The sequence below is a fragment of the Protopterus annectens genome, chromosome 6.part0 (assembly GCF_019279795.1).
Source record: "Protopterus annectens isolate FY-2018-M chromosome 6.part0, PAN1.0, whole genome shotgun sequence".
NCBI lineage: Eukaryota > Metazoa > Chordata > Ceratodontiformes > Protopteridae > Protopterus > Protopterus annectens.
In genome coordinates this window covers 1,673,115,547-1,673,133,818 of record NC_056737.1, presented here as the reverse complement: position 1 = coordinate 1,673,133,818, position 18,272 = coordinate 1,673,115,547, and the positions used below count along the sequence as shown (strand labels likewise).

At 41.0% G+C, this 18,272-nt stretch overlaps 1 protein-coding gene across 1 annotated transcript in view; it reads right to left on the bottom strand.

Annotated features, from left to right (window-relative positions):
* Positions 1–18,272, bottom strand: part of THADA (THADA armadillo repeat containing) — a 3,943,996-nt gene that overhangs the window by 2,606,764 nt on the left and 1,318,960 nt on the right. The window contains exon 26 of the mRNA XM_044073699.1: positions 5,391–5,482. Within this exon, the coding sequence (XP_043929634.1) occupies positions 5,391–5,482 (92 nt within the window). The remainder of the gene's footprint in view (positions 1–5,390; positions 5,483–18,272) is intronic.

The following is an 18,272-nucleotide window of genomic DNA, read 5'->3' as shown; positions in this document are numbered from 1 at the left end:
TAGGAAAAAGGAGGAATAATAATGGTACTGCACAAGCAAATGAAAAGAAAGGTCAGCAGGGAATATTTCAGCAGACTAAGCTAACACTGAAAACTGTTCTCATACGCTGAAATAAAAGTTCAGCCTGGGAATCAACTTTTCCTTCCCATTCTAATGTGATTGACTGGTCCAAAAGGGCTGGATTGGTTAGTTATTCACCTTATTGTTACCTGCCCGAAGAGGCAATGCTAGCAATGCAGTCAGTTTGGACACAGTATTACAAATTGTTTACTAGACCTTTCTAAATGTGGAAAAGGACATATGCATGATTTGAAGTTGATGATAATGCTTTGCCTCCTGCCCCTCAGATACAGACAGATATTAACAGCAGGAATGCGCTGTTCTGGACAAGAAGGTTTCTTATGATGATGTTTCCAGAAGGGAACTCACTAAGTAAGAATATAAGAAATTAAAAACAGTGAAAGATTATGCTAATGGCAGTACTGACTATGAAAAATATATGTGCTAAAGAGGGAGAGGAGACTGTAATAGTGGGAGGAACAAGTGGAAAGAGGAAATCTCTCAGAAATACTCAAAAACAGATAAAAAGTGAGTAGGAAAATGACATTTGTTAATGTCAATAGTGCTCTTAATGAAGTTAGACATTGTGCATTGGTATAACACAGCATATAGTGGTACTATACTGTCTACTGAAGGTCTGCATACAAAGCCTTATGCTATGTATTAACTAGTTTCTTGCTATTCTGCAGACAGTACAACCTCATGACCATACTCTATATATAACAAAACAAAAAATAAAAAACACTATACATCCATTTTACTAACAATGCACATTGCGAAGGAGAAACGTGTTTATGGAAATATTTACAGTTTCTATGCAACGCAAATTGCGAAAAACAGAATAATATGACTACACCACAGCATCTACTAATGGATCACAAGCCCAGGGTTGGCAGGTATTTTAGTATTTGTATAATAAAATGTAGAAGCTGACTCTATAGAAAGGTAGTTACCTGATTTCATATATACGGATGCATAATCTGATGATTAAGAATGGAAACATCATCATCTTTTAAGCAAACACTGTATGACAGGTGTTATGCAAACAGCTTTGCTGGCAATGCAAGACTTTTCTGCAGAAAATTATTACCACAATAACTGCAAAACAGAAATAAAGGCATATCAACATACATAAAAAAGGAAGTGAGATTTATGAAGGTGAAAAAGACAGTGGGATCGGACACTATAGTGCAAGTAGGAAACTTCTACCCAGAGAAGAAGCCATGAGTAGAAGGTTTCCCAGCTGATGGGAAGTACAGTGTATATAAAAAGTTTACACATCCCTGGTAAAATGCCAAGTTTTTGTGATATAAAAAAATAAGACCACAATAAATCATTTCAAAACTTTTCCCACCTTTAATATGACCTATAACCTATACAATTCAAATGAAAAACAAATCTGTAAGAGGAAAAAATATAAAAAATATACAATAAGCTGGTTGCATAAGTGTGCACACCCTTAAACTAATACTTTGTTGAAGCACCTTTTGATTTAATTACAACATTCAGTCTTCTTGGGTAGGAGTCTATCAGCATGGCACATCTTGACTTGGCAATATTTGCCCACTCTTCCTTGCAAAAGTGCTCCAAATCTGTCAGATTGTGAGAGCATCTCTTGTGCACACAGCCCTCTTTTCTATTGGATTTAGGTCTGGGCTCTGGCTGGGCCATTCCAAAACTTTAATTTTCTTCTGGTGAAGCCATTCTTTTGTTGATTTGGATGTATGCTTGGGGTCACTGTCGTGTTGAAAGGTGAAATTCCTCTTCATCTTCAGCTTTCTAGCAGATGCCTGAAGATTTTGGGCCAAAAGTGACTGGTATTTGGAACGGTTTGTAATTCCCTCCAGCTTGACTAAAACCCCAGTTCCAGTAAAGAAAAGCAACTCCAAAGCATGATACTGCCACCACCATGCTTCACCGTGGAGATGGTGCTCTTTTGGTGATGTGAAATGCTGTTTTTGCACCAAAAGTACCTTTTGGAATTGTGTCCAAAAAGTTCAACCTTGGTCTCATCAGACCACAACACATCACATTTTCCCCACATGCTTTTGGGAGACTTGATGTATTGTTTTGCAAATTTTAGCTGGGCCAGGATGTTCTTCCATGTAAGAAAAGGCTTCCATCTTACAACCCTACCCCATAGTCCAGACATATGGAAAATAAGGGAGATTGTTGTCACATGTAGTACACAACCAGTACTTGTCAGAAATTCCTGCAGCTCCTTCAGTGTTGCTGTAGATCTCTTGGCAGCCTCTCTGACCAGTTTTTGTCTCTTTTCATCAATTTTGGAGGGATGTTCAGCTAACGTTACTGATGTCCAGCTAACGTCACTGTTGCCCCATATTTTCTCCACTTTTTGATGACTGTCTTTAATGTGTTCCATGGTATATCCAATGTTGTGGAAATTTTTTTACCCTTCTCCTGACTGATACCTTCCAACAATGAGATCCCTTTGATGTTTTGTAAGCTCTCTGCGAACCATGGCTTTTGCTGTAGCAGGCAACTGAGTAAATGCCAGAAAAATCCTACTAGGTCAGCTGAACTTTATTTGGGGTTAATCAGAGTCTCTCTAAATGATGGCAGGTGTGTACCCAAGAAGACTGAATGTTGTAATTAAATCAAAAGATGCTTCAACAAAGTATTAAGTTTAAGGGTGTGCACACACAACAAAGCATTAGTTTAAGTGTGTGCACACTTATACAACCAGCGTATTGTATGTTTTTTATCTTTTATATTTTTTCCCCTAACAGATTTGTTTGTTTTTCAATTGAATTGTACAGGTTATAGGTCACATTAAAGGTGGGAAACATTTTGAAATGATTTATTGTGGTCTAATTTTTTTATATTACAAAAACCTGGCTTTTTAACAGGGGAGTGTACACTTTTTATATCCACTGTAATTCCATCTGCTCAGTGAACTGATCAACAGTCCACAAAACCTGGTCTGGAAATCTATAATCGTTTGTTTATTCTTCCAATGGCAGTGGCTGAGATCACACAATTACTGCTTAGGTCAACATTTCACTCATAACAAAAAACAGAGTCTGAGGCTTTCCATTAACCATAAAAGTTGCTTCTGGCCCTTGTAATAAATGTAAGATATCAAAGACAGTCCACAATATTAAGTCTAGTTTCTCTAACACAAGTAAATGAAACAAGTGGGTGCCCTAGCCAAAAACAGTATAGTAGTATACCTGTATCAAGCATAATGGATTCTGTACTACTATATCTTTATGCAACATGTAACTAAATTCAAAAGAAATATATTTTACTGTTTTTACTTGCATCCTGTCTCCCTTAACCTACCATCAAGGGTTAACTCTGACCACCCTTTTCTTGTAGGTCAGATACACACAATGATCCCCATAGCCCTTGCCCATGTACTACCAAGCCACCATGTGATAACAGGTCACTGAAAAACAATGTTTCTGAATACAGATAAGGACCACTAAAGTCCTGCTATTCTGGTCATTCTTTTATTCTTGGATAATCTGAAGACTCTGCTGAACCAAAAGCTTTTTTTTTCTTACCACCACTAAAAGCACTGCTTTATACCTGTCCTATGCACCGTTACTGGTTTTAAATATATTTCAAACATTCTATGCCAACAGTCCTTCATCCATTTTGTGAAACAAAACTAACATTTTCTTTCTGAGTTCTCAAACTAAGCAACGAGGAGAGGAGGTATGACAATACAAGAAAGAGGCTTCTAGGCTTACCTTTTCCTCTATAAGTCCTTTACAAATAGCCACACTGTGATATTCTGTAATGCCCAATTCAATTACAGATAAAAATACTTCAAATTTTCTCATTTGATAACACATTTATGACCACCATAACATGTTCACCTGTAGTCAAGAGTCGAAATCCGAACTGGGACTCATCCTTTTAGCCTGGTTCTCAGCCACAGCTCTAAGGCATATGACTTACATTTCAGGTGGACAACTAGTATGGTGTCTACTGCAAGAAGAAACAAATTGAAGCCATCTTGCAAAACCCTTAGCAAGACATAACCCCCAGAGATAAGAATTCAGACAAAGAAATGAAGCAAATGAAATCAGTACAAAGAACAAAACAGAAGCTCTCACCCCAGCTCATAATATTTCAACATGTTAGACACTGATCCCCATTTTTAAGATAGCGAAATACGCAAAGTAATGCACGATATAAAATAACAAAAGAAGCAATAAACATAAATACAGACACAGGGTCTGTAGAGGTGGGAGGCACTGGGCTCTTGGAACAAAAGGCTTACAATCAATGATAATCAAATTCTATAGTGGCTTCTAGCTTGAGCAAACACTGAAGAGACTAGTTTGTTTGTCTTTTCGGCTTTTCCCGGTTAGGGGTCACCACAGTGGAACTCCGGTCCGCTAATAATTAGACAAAAAAACACTCACCTTAATGTGTGCTGCCAAACAAAGACAGAGAGAGACAGAAAGAGAGAAAAAGAATACCAGCTCAAGTGGCATGTAATATTATTTTTTATTTTTATTTATAAATTTATTACATCATGAATATACCCGCTATAGCCTAGGTTTGCTTAATGAGTCTAGTCAGCAGGAGAAGAACTAGTCAGGGAGAATGAATGAATGAAAAGGTCCCAGATGCGATCTCCCTAAATTAGGGGGTTGAAGTTTGAATTAACTTGCTCTGGGATACCCCCTAGCAAACTATTCCTTAGCAGACACTTCTCTCTCATTACTCTGACAGTGACCATTTCCAGGGACCTACATACAGAACTAATATGGTCTCTATAACGTTGTACCAGATCAGTGATGTGCCATGCACCACTTCTCCCAATGACACCGTACTTTACTTATCCATTTATCAATACCATCTGAGAATGGACACAAAACTGTTCTCCTTAATCACAAAGTACCCGGATGCTTAAACCACCAAGATCTTCCTGTTGTGTCTCCTATTTTCTGCTCCATTTCAATTGATTTGTGGCCTACTCAAACCCTTAAACATGACATCAGTTCAATGAATATTACATGTCCCAATTATTGGAGCAGTATTTTGGATAAATCAAATTCAGACATTTTGCTACATCCTTTGATGTATGTGATACTTCCATTTACATTACATAACTACCTGAAACAGAATGAAATGCATATTGACAAGCAGCAAAAAAAAAAAAATGTATCATGTTAACCGGACACCATATTGATTAGCTGCTTGAGTAGCTAGTCATGTGCTCTGGAGCTGGGGTTGACAGCCAGCTGCAAGGATGGCTAGTATTATTCTACATTAAACTCAACACATGCCAGAAAGTTTAAGTCAGCATTTAACCAGACTTAAAAAACAATCAGTGGCAAATACTTCACCTGTTTTTCTTGGCATGTTCATCTTTTCCTTTCTTTACCCCAAATATTCTTGTAAGCAGTGTGCTGAAGAGCAGAGTGGAGGAATTCCTCACCTGTTATGAAACACACACACAATGTAAGAATTGCTTTACAGGTACAAGAAATTCTTAAAATGTTTTAACCATTTTACAAAACAAATTAAACTAAAGGTGATAGACTCCCTTCACATATTGATCTGAAACTATGAACCTGCCAGTACAGCAAATTTATATTTACCAAGTCTGTACGAAGTTGTCATAATTATCCAAGCTTCTTTTAAGCATTCCATCCTTCCACAACCTTTTTTTCCCATTTTTTGCACACGGGGTAGGAGTGACACCAACAGTGAGAATCATCTAGAGCCGAGGTTCACCCCACTGGGTAGCTAGCCCTGCTGCAGTTGTTCTTTCATACCACACACTAACATGTGCATGCGCGCGCACACACACACACACACACACACACACACACACACACACACACACACACACACACACAGAGCTATGGCCAATTTAAACTGCCTGATCCACTTACTGCATGTCTTTAGAATGTGGAAGGAAATCAGAGCAACCAGATGAAACCCACGTGAACACAGGGAGGACATGTACACTCTGCACAGAAGGCACCTCAGCCAAGAATCAAACTGGGGAACCTCTTATTGTGAGCTGACAATGCCATCCGCTGTGCCACTATGCCACCTGCTTCTTTCAAATATTAAACTGTTTTAATCTGTGCCATAACTGAAGTCAATGCATATGATGAAAAAGTCCTACAGTCTCGTCTAAATCTACCCAAGTTTTATTCACCAACACTATTTCTCAGCTGTCTGTCAGACCGGACACCACCCACCCCAGCAGATAACACTTAGCCAGAATTTCCCCCACTTAGAATAAGTTATTTTACACTTCCTGGTACTGACAATTAACTGCTACTTATGAATCTTCACGTACTACCAGATTAATATATAAACATGCCCTTTATCATTCACAAAGTTTATGTCATCTGCAAATATCCTGACTACATTCTCCACACCATATGTAATAAAAGACACAGTAACATTACTCACAAAGCCAAACCCTGCAGCAGCCCACTAGTCGCTTGCTCCTTACTTGACCACTCCCCCATTTTACTACTTTGCTTCTTTGATTACCAGTTCCCAGTCCATGTCATCAGCTTGGCACCCATCTCCATGACTTTATCTTGTACATCAATATTGTAGGGGAAATATAATCAAATGCCATAATAAAGACTAACCAAAAATGTGGATGCTAATTAATACAGAGTTGAAGGAATTTATTTAGGAGAGGAAAAGTGCAAGGGTTTAGTGCAATAAGATGATTTCCCCATAGAACAAGGTGGTTCAGGTTATCTGGGGTGAAGGGAGATTTCAGAGCTGCACATTTAAGACTCCTACATAACTGAAGCAGAAGGTTATAAATCAAAATGGAAAAAGAAGATGATGATGATGGAAGGGGGAGTTCAGGAGATAAAGACAGACTAGAGTTTTTGGATTCATGTCCTTAGTGAGAACAGCAACAACCATACAGAATATTACATTCATAACGTATCAGAAAATATTGTAAGAATTAAGCCAGCATGGGAATGGAGGAAAGAGATTTTCACCAACAGGGATATCTGTAAGCAGGAGTACAGAAAATAGGCAAGAAGGAGCTGGAATTTACTGGAGAAATTAGCAAAAGAAATAACAGTATTGGGAGCAAATTCTCTTAAGTGAAAAGGAAAAGGATGGGGTGAGGCTAAAAAGAAATTTAGACCACAGATTAGAGAACGCCTTCCCTACTTAGGATTGATGACATAATATTAGCAAGTAGAAATGGATAGGGAGTGTTAAGTGAAAGACCAAGTCTGGTAGAATTTTAGTGGAATATAAAGCAGAAGTGGCTATTAATAAAGTGATAATTCATATAGTGTACCGAACACTGCATGCCAACTATATCAACCAATCAGAAGACGTAAGAAAAGAGAATGGAAAGACAACTGACAAAGGATCTATGGGAAGAAATGTGTAAGGCTCCCAAGTACATAAAGTCTGTAAGGATTAAGATTTTTGCATGGAGGTATGTGTATATATATCTCCATGGTGTGGAGGGGATAAATGTATCTCCAAACACCATCATACTAGGTGACTTCAACTACCCAAATATAGACTGGGATCACTACTCAAGCCCCAACACTCTAGCCCAAAGGTTCCTAGAGTTCATAAACTCAAATGCCATGGAACAACTAGTCACCATCCCCACAAGAGGAGAAAACATACTAGATCTCATCATCACGAACATGGGGTCACAATGTTCAACACCGGAAGTATACCCCTCACTGGTGAGATCAGATCATAAACTAATCTCACTGGAAGTCCACATCCGCCCCACCTGAGATAAAAAGACCACAGTGAAGAACTTCTCAAAAGCCGACTTCACACTTCTAAAGACTAGTGTGGTCTCTTTTAAGGCCCCGAGCCTTGGGAAACCATTACTCAAGCCACTGAATCACTTACAAATGCCTTCTACCAGCACCTACAGGACTGCATGGATCAGGCAATCCCAAACAAAACAAAGACTCTTTGTACCAAAGGCAAGCGTCCAGTCTGGTGGACCCCAGCCATAAACAAGCTCTACAACAAAAGGAGGAAGCTACTACAAGATAGAGCAAAATCCTTAAAAGGAAGACACCTTTGATCATTATAAGTAAAAAACTAAGATCTCTCATAAAATCATCCAAGGCAAATTTTGAGAGAAAAGTCACTAAGGACTCAAAAGACAATCATAAGGCCTTCTTTAGCTATGTTAGAAACCTGGGAGGAAACTCCCAGATATGCTCAGAATTAGTTCAAAATTATGTAAAAATTACTGAACCTACAGACATTGCCAACATACTGGCTGACAGGTTCAGTGCAAACTCTCCCAAAGGTGAGATATCTATACCAGAGGATTGTAACCCCCCAAACATCTCTAACGCTCAGGTGAGAACTGCTCTCGACAAAGGCAAAAAACACAGCATCCATGGGACCAGATGGTGTCCCCAGTTGTGTGCTCCACGAACTCAATGAGGAATTAAACCCACAGTTAGGGCAGCTGTTTAATCTTAGCCTCACCTCAGGATACATACCCAAGGAGTGGCATACGGCAACTGTGCTCCCACTTCACAAAGGCGGTGCCTCCACCGACCCTGGAAATTACCATCCCATCAGCTTGACAAGCCTGATCTGCAAAGCTATGGAGAGGATCATAATGGAATTCATAAATAAAGACATAGGGGACTTGCAGACTTTGGATCCAACCCAGTTTGGCTTTGTCAAAGGCAGATCATGCCTTTTAAACTTGGTTGACTTTTTCGAAACAGTCACCAAGGCCATTGATGAGGGAAAGGCAGTCCACACAGCCTACCTCGACCTGGAAAGGCTTTCGACACAATACCCCACTCAGGTATCATTGAAAAACTCATCAGCTTAAATGTAAACCCATATGTCACAAGATGGGTTGCAAACTGGCTAAGTGACAGAACCCACAGGGTCAGAGATGCTGGCGCCATGTCAGACTCAAAGCCTGTCACAAGTGGTGTCCCACAGGGCTCAGTCCTGGGCCCACTCTTGTTCGGCATCTACTTTTCAGAAGTACAAGCAAACATAGGAGGGTTATGACTGACAAAGTTTGCAGATGACTGCAAACTGGGCGCCATAGTTGAGAACACATCTGACACAGATATCCTTCAGAAGGGTCTTATAGAAACGGATAACTGGTGCCAGAGCCATGGCCTAAAGTTAAACGCCAAAAAATGCATAGTCATACCCTTCGGGAAAAACAAGGTTACCCCCAGCTACCAAATAGGCGGCAATCCACTAAGCACAGAAGAGGTTTATCAGGGATCTGGGGACCCAGGTTGACAGTAACCTTTCGTTTGACACTCACGTTGCCAAAGTAGTTAGGAAGACCTTCTACATTGCCCACCTGATCATGAAGGGATTCACATCTAGATCAAGGGAGGTCATCGTCCCCCTGTACTCATCACTCATCAGACCAATGATTGAGTACAATGCCCCATTCGGAATGTATCTGACACGACACCTGCAGCAACTGGAAAGGCCCCAAAAGTTCCTCACCAAAAGGATAAAGGGTCTCAAAGATATGCCTTATGCTGCACGACTGAAGGAACTACAGCTCTATTCAGTCGCTTACCGTCTGCTCAGAGGTGACCTGTGCCTGACATACAAGGCCATGTCCAACCCGGAATTGATGAACATGCTTCACCTCAAAAAAATCTAGATCCCTCAGAACTACAAGGGCGGGAGACCTAAACCTTGATACGGTTATTAATAGGACGTGCTGGAGGGACAGATTCATCACCCAGAGACTCCCTATGCTGTGGAACAAAATCCCGGTACATGTGAGGCAGAGCACCTCGCTGGCTTTGTTCAAGAGAAATCTTGACCAATGGATGGGAGATCGCAGATATACCCCAGGGATTATCTGTGTCACTGCTTGACAGAGGCACAGCAAAATAATGGGCATAGTATCCTTCAAACTAAAGGGGTGGCGAAAGCCACAAAACTCTGAGCTAGGCTTATAAATGCCCTTGGGCAGATAGCCTAGTATGAACCTATGAACCTATATATATATATATATATATATATATATATATATATATATATATATATTTATTTATTTATACACCAAGTAAACTTGAGAGTATTTTTCCTCAGTTAAATAGCAAATACTGAAGGCGTGATGAGAAACTAAGCGCGAACTGGGAACATGTTTTGGGACTGTAACAAGCCAACAGATATTAAAACTTCCCTCCAAGGCACTATAATAGAAATGTTAAGGGAACAAATGGTTGTAACTAAGGAAATGATTTGTTTCAGCTGGGAAATAAAAACCAAATTGTCTAGACATAAGACCTTACTAAGTTTAATGCTATTGGTTGCTAAACAAAAAAAAACATCTGCTAGAAAATGAAATGCATAATCTATACCCAATGTAAAGGAAGAACTGGATATTATAAAACAGATAAAAGAACTGGAGATGGGATCCATACAAACATGAAAGAGCACATTTCATACAAATAAATGGAATTTGTAGGAACAATACAAACAGAATAATGTTCAGGAGGAGGACTGAGGTTTAAGAAAAAGCAGGGAAATGAGCAAATTATGGAATGCTGGAATGAATGAAAATTAAAAGAAAACATATATGTAGTATACTATAAGGCAATAACAATGAAACTGTTATTATGGTTTGCTTTCTTACTTACTTATTTGCATTTGTTCACTGTTAAAAAAGTACAGTTTTGTACCTACCATAAATGTAGATGTTCGAAGGTCCACATTGCTGCAGTCCTTACACTTGGGTAGTCCGCTGTCCTCGGTCGGCCCGAATATCAAAGTATTAGGCTGACGTCGGTCAAGGCGCTTAAGACTGACATCAGAACGTCAGGGTACAAATGCGCATGACCGACGTCATATCCTCAGTCTTTTCTTGCCCCAGATGTCAGAAGACCCTAAAAGAAAGGTCAAAACCAAAGACAACAAAAACAACCAACCACCCTTGCACTAATCATATGTACAATATATACAATATCCACAATATTCACAACCCAAACCACACAACCTCTAACCACAGAGGGAAGGAGGGAGGAGTAAATTGGACTGCAGCAATGTGGATCTTCGAACATCTACATTTATGGTAGGTACAAAACTGTACTATGTTCTTCATCTCACATTGCTGCAGTCCTTACACTTGGGTAGAATCCCAAAGCAGAGGTAAGGGAGGATGGCAAACTATAAAGCAGTAGGAGCTGCCAAAATGCTCTGTAAAATTGCAGTGGCAAAACCAGCCCTAGATTTAGAGTAAAGTGGAAGGTGGTAATGCTTAGAAAGTATGCACTGAACTCCAAGTAGCTGCCTCCAAAATATCTTTAGTTGCCACCCCCTTAAGAAAGCTGTAGAAGTGGCAGTAGCCCTAGTGGAATGAGGCCTAATCCCAGCTGGAATCTCCTTACCATGATGGGAATAACAGAAAGCAATACAAAACCCAATCCACTTAGAAATAGTTTGTTTTGACACAGGCTTGCCCTGAGAACCCAAAGCAAATGAAACAAATAACTGCTGAGACTGCCTGAACCCTTTAGTTCTGCTCAAATAATATCGCAACTGCCTGTGTATATCCAAAGTGTGCAAAATCTTTTCCCCTTTATTTTGGGGTTTGCATAAAAAGTAGGCAAATGAATAGTTTGGTTTAAAGCCACACTAGAAACCACTTTAGGCATAAAGGAAGGATTAGTACGTAAAGATACCCTATCCTTGTGGAAAATTAAGAAAGGCTCAACCGCCATAAGGGCCTGTAATTCAGAAACCCTTCTTGCAGAGGTAATGGCCAACAAAAAAGCAGTCTTCCATGATAAATATTTCAACTCAGCAGTAGCTGCAGGCTCAAAAGGTTGTAGAGTGAGTTTCTCCAACACAAAATTGAGATCCCAAGCAGGAGTAGGAGCTCTACGTGGGGGTCTTATATTCTTTGCCCCTCTAAGGAATTGCTTAAACAAAGGATGAGAAAACAATGGTGGGTCACAGTCATAGTGAGCAGAAATTGCTGCAGCATGAACCTTAATAGAAGAGAAGGACAAATCTTTGTCCAGTAACTCAGCAAGATATTGAAGAGCCACACTTAAATTAGGCTTAGAAACATCAAATTCCTTTGCTGCACTCCAAAACAAAAATCTCTTCCATTTATCTGCATACACTTTCCTTGTACTAGGCCTCCTGGCCTCCAAAATAACATTCAAAACTTGCTGTGGAAGCTGAGACCCTCCAGGGTTTAAAACAGAATATGCCAGGCTGTTAGGTGAAGAGAGTGAAGTTTGACATTGAGTAAATGACTGTTCTCCTGAGACAGCAGGTGTGGAATCGAAGGCAAAGGCCATGGAGGCTCCCATACCAGACTTCTCAGCAATGGGTACCAGTGCTGTCGAGGCCAATCTGGAGCTATTAAAATCATCTTTGGCTTGTCCTGTCTGACCTTTAGAAGTACCTTTGGGAGGAGAGGCAGAGGTGGAAAGGCATACACGTGAAGATTGCTCCAATTGAATGAAAGAGCATCCACTTTCCAAGCTGTGGGATGAAACCTTTTTGTGCAAAACTTTGGCAGCTGGTAGTTTAGTGGAGAAGCGAACAGATCTATGTCTGGAGTTCCCCATAACACTGTCAATTTCTGAAATACATGAGGATCCAATTTCCACTCGTGGGGATCCATAATTCGTCTGCTCAACACATCTGCTAAGGAGTTCTGTGCTCCCGGCAGAAACCTTGCCTGAAGATTTACCTGTAAACTGAGAGCAGTCTCCCACAAAATCATTGCTTGTCTGCATAGAGGATAAGAATGTGTTCCCCATTGCTTGTTGATGTACCACATGACAGTTGTGTTGTCTGTTAGAACCAACACCTGCCCTGGAAGAAGTAAATCCTTGAAAGCTATTAATGCAAATTGGACTGCTAACATCTCCTTCAAGTTGATATGTAGATGTTGTAGTCTGGCAGGCCACGTGTCTTGTATCCACTTTCCATTTAGATGAGCTCCCCAAGCTTTGTCTGAGGCATCTGTCGTTAGAATCTGACTCGCCTCTGGCGGGTCACAGAGAGTCCCTTGTTTAGGTGACATTCCTGAGCCCACCACAAAATTCCTTTTGAATGCAAGGTATTATCTGAATGACAGTGTCCATATCTTGGCAGTGCTGTGTCCATACATTTTGAGATACCATTGTAGCTTCCTCATATGCAGTTTGGCATTGGGAAGCACCAGAATACAAGATGCCATGAACCCCAAGGCTTGAAGGACTGTCTTTGCAGTCAGCCTGGACTGATGAGACAATTGATGGAAGTAAAGGGAAAGATTCTTTTGTTTGTCCGGGGTCAAAAAGGCCATCTGGGATGCTGTATTCAGTCTCACACCCAGAAAGCACATGTCCTGAGAGGGTACTAGACTGGACTTTATTTCGTTCACAGAATACCCCAGGCATCTTAGCACTGCTATCACATATTGCAAATGATGAAGAAGTTCGTCCTTGCCTTGGGCCAGAATCAGGCAATCGTCCAAATAAGGATAGATCTGTATTCCTTTTAGCCTGAAGAAAGCTATCACTGGAGCCAGAACCTTCGTGAACACTCTGGGCAGTAGATAAGCCAAAGGGCAATGCAGAGAACTGATAATGAGAAGTCCCAGCTCGAAACGCAGATACTTCCTGCAACTTAGCCTGATAGGAACATGAAGGTAAGCCTCCTTGAGATCCAGAGTCACCATCCAGTGATCTTTGCCCAGCAGAGGTAAAAGCTGTTGTAACGTCAACATTTTGAACTTGGGAATGTCCAGATAAGTGTTGAGGATAGATAAATCCAAAATTGGTCTCCACGTGTTCCCCTTCTTTGGTACTAGGAACAGGCGAGAATAAAATCCTAGGCCCACTTCTGGCAGAGGGACCGGCTGTGTGGCCCCTATTTGAAGCAGCAGAGAAATTTGTTTGTGAGCCTCTATTCTTTGCTGAGGAGGAACGTCTGGCATGCCTTTGAAAGGAGGCAAGGTATGGAAATAAAACCTGTAACCTTGGTGTATGATATCCAATACCCATCTGTCCTGGGTAATTAAACTCCAATTTTCTTTGAAGAGTGTCAACCTTCCTCCCAAAGGCGCTGCCAGACAAGAAGGCTCTGGCAGCTGAAAAGGTAGGTCATTGGGCCTGTTTACGAAAGGACTGGCCCCTGCCCTCACCGAAGACTGTGCAGGTGAACTCCCTGTTCTAGGTCTGAAAGAGCCCTGAGCTCTGCCCCTACCACGTCTAGATCTTCCCCTAGACTGTGAATCATAAGAAGGGTACGTCCACCCCCTAGCAGGCCAATTCCTACTAAACTTCGGAGGCTGAACTTGCAAAAAATCTTTAACAGCCTGCATAGACTTAGCCTTGTCTTCCATTTTCTTTAAGACTGCCTCCACAGGTGAACCAAACAACACATCAGACTGTAAAGGAGCATCTAAAATCCTTGTCTTAACATGGTCAGATAAATTCTGATCCCTCAGCCAGGCGTGCCTGCGAAGAACTGACCCAGTGGCAGCCACCCTAGACGAGGCCTGTACAGCATCAAAACCACATTGTAAAGAATGCTTACCCACCTGTTCAGAAACATGTACCAAATCTTGTAATTCTTTACACTCAATGCCTTCCACCAGAGCATCTACCTTAGACTTCAATTGAGAAAGAAGATAGTTTTGATATTTCAACATGTGAAACTGGCAATTCAAAGCCCGCATAGCTAAGGTGGAAGAAGTATAGACTTTCTTTCCCCATCTATCCAAAGCTCTGGCCTCTTTATCTGGAGGAACCGGATTTTTAACAACAGAGGCCTTGGCCCTTAGGTCCCTGACTAACAGTTTCTGGGTCCGCCCTAGGACTCTTATAAAGATATTTATGAGCTTCAGGCACCCTGTAATACCTGTCAGGTTTAACAGGAGCAGGAGGCAAAGAATCAGGATTAAGTGAAGCCTCTGCAAACACATCTTCCACAACATCCAGAACAGGTGGTATAGCCAAAGGCCTATGCTGGGGTAAAAGCAAAAATTCCCTAAGCCTTTTCCTGGAATCAGAGAAGTCCTGACCTTCCCACTTAAAATGTTCCCTCATGGAATGAAGAGTCTCTGAAAAAGAAAAATCCTCTGGAGGAGAAGCAGAAGGAGTAGAATCATCCACAGCAGAATCAGAATAAGGAGAATACTCCTGCAAGTCTTCAGCCGAAGACTCTGAAACATCCGAAGCCTGCTCAAAACTCCCCAACTCTGGTTCCACCCTAGGCCTCTTATTAGGAGGGGGCAAAGAACCTCTAATCAAAGTAATTAAATCTTCTGCCATTTTAAGCATGTGCTTCTTGGGCACAGAACCTGATGAACTAGGAGTGACACCAACAGAAGCTAAACCTGGCCTGCCTCTGGGAGAAGCCTTGGAAACAGAAGGAGAGGGCCTAACCACCCTAGGAAGGGAGGGGAGTACAGTAACCTGAGAAGCCCCTTCAGCCTGACTTGCCTCCTGAGAGGCCACATCCTGCAATATCAAAGTCTCCCTGGGACTCCAGAGAAGCCTCCGGGTACCACCGGTTCCACTGACACCTCTAAAGAACCGGCGTCCGGTACAGACGACTCTTCTTGCCTGGGTTTAGCTGCTTTGTCTTTGCGCTTCTTCGAAGAAGCGGGCGTCGGAGCAACCAACAGCATATTATAATTGCACCGCTTCGAAGACCAACCTGGCACAATCTAACCTTCGCTAATAGTGCGCTTATTGAACCTAGCACAAAGCGACACCCAACAACGACGTGCTCAGGCCCCAAACAAGGAATACACAAAGTATGATAATCTCTATGCGGTATCTGTTTCCCACAAGAAATACAGTTATTCACTTTTCTGACATCCGGTAAACCACTGAGGCAAGAAAAACTAAAATATTCCCCAACGGGTACTTAGCCAACTTTGACTCGGTCTGAAACTCCGAATTCGAAAAATTTCAGAACGCCGAACGGCACTTGCAACGCTGCTTCTGCATCGGACCATGCGGCAAAAAAGACTGAGGATATGACGTCGGTCATGCGCATTTGTACCCTGACGTTCTGATGTCAGTCTTAAGCGCCTTGACCGACGTCAGCCTAATACTTTGATATTCGGGCCGACCGAGGACAGCGGACTACCCAAGTGTAAGGACTGCAGCAATGTGAGATGAAGAACATCTGACTGGACCTTGTAAAACTCCTTTCACATGGAGGTCATGGGAGAATAGCTCCAACACTGCCAAGACAAGTATAAAGTACACTATACATAAACATTTGTGTTAACAATAACAATTAAAGTATTAAATTTCTTTCCTTGCACTTGGAGAGGTAAAACCTAAATAACGAAGCATGTTATGATACAAGTGTACTAGACAAGGTACATTGTAGGTCAGCAAGGTTAGCGTGTCAATAAAAGTCTAACACATAACACACAGCCTTTAAAGAGAATTATATGAAGTGGGAAGATGGATGAAAAAGGTAAATCAAGATTTGGGAGAGAAATGGAGAAAGTGAAATAGGAAGAGATGAATGGAAGGAATAAGGAAAAGGAGTCCAAGAAAAGCTTTCTTCGGTATCAGCTACATCCCCCAACGAAAATACATGTTGATAGATTTGGACTGAATAAGAGAAGTAAAAAGTGGTCCTGACTTCGGTCTGGAAAGCATTAGGGAATGATGGCTATGAGGAGCTGAGTGAGTTAAGACTGTAAGACTTTGTTTATACCTTTCCCCACCACTATTTTCTGCACAGGACTGGCTCAATGGCTCCCCTTCCTCTATGAGAACAGACAAGGATATAAAATAATAATAAGATCTATATTAAATTGTTGACTGGAAGACGAAGACATGCACAATGTCGGACCAGAAACATCAAAACTCCTGAATACTTACGAAAATGAAAAGTATGTTTAAAACATCCCCTGCTGATAAAATAGTCTAACTCAAAGATTGCACTACAGTGTGGAAAGGGCAAAACCCCCTGAAGAAATGTTTTATAGAATACTTCTTATGCTTGTCAATAGTCCGGAGTTTCAATGTTTTTTATTCAACATTGTGCATGTCAACTAATCAAATTAGTTAATTTTAAAAATTAATTTTTAATCTAAAACTAGTCAACAAATTAAGATAGACCCAATAATAATCATACAAGGATCATATAAAGATGATGTCCTATCATCACCCCCTTAGCAGCTTGAGAGCTCCACTCAGGCTGGAGGTGAATGCATGCTACTGCTCATGGGTACCCTCAAGACCAAATGTCCTACCACCAAAAAGCCCTTTATGCTGTGGCAACTGCCAGTTTAGGAAGCCAAGCTGCCTCCCAACCACAGTATGGGTGAGCAGGCACTGGCCACTCATTCCCATCCACCCCCTCCCAGTCCTTCCAGGACCTATGCCACTAATCAAACACAAGTTACTGCAAATGCAATTAGTGCTTTATCCCTGTCTGCCATGAATTAGCTTGTTAAGTATCTAACAATTGTGAAGTGTATGGATGGTCAGATGCATAGGGTTTCAGGTTTATTTTGCTGTTTATTTTTGGATTTAAATATTTTTTTCAGATCTTTGGGAAGTATTATTTCTTTTTATCCTGTTATAAACACTGTACCAAAAGTCACTGCCCTTCAACACTAAAAGACATTCTGAAGGGCACCTTAGTGCTTCAGTGTTAAGATCTCTTCCTCACAGCTACTGCATCAAAGGTTCAATTCAGACTTTCAGTTATTACCTGTGTGAGGTTCTTTATGTTATCACTGTGTCTGTTTTAGTTTTCTTTGGATACTCTGGATTCCAACTACTTCGCAAAATCATGGCAGTTGATTTGCTATACTAAATGATCTATATATAAATATGCCTGCCACAGAATGTGCAGGGTCTTAATTTCAAATGCCAGATAAGGCTCAATGTTTTCTTTTTTTTACTGAGTTGATAAAACCAATACTATGTCAATTGTTCTGCGCTGGATATTTGTATGTTCATAAACACTATCATGTGGTTTTCTAGTTGATAGAAAAAACAACTACTCTTAGGGGAAACCAGGTACTGAACTGTTGTCGGACGCCCTGGTGGCCCCATGGAAGGGACAATCACACACACACAATACAAGAAACCCTGGATTCAATCCCCCCACAAGGGTCAGTGTTCTCCTTTCTCACTGAGTTGTTAATATGATACAAAGTTAGATGTTTATTCTGCAGGGGTTGAGGACACTCCACTAAGTAAGGACAGGGGCTATTTAGTTATCTTTCAATTTTACAGAGTTTACATGAT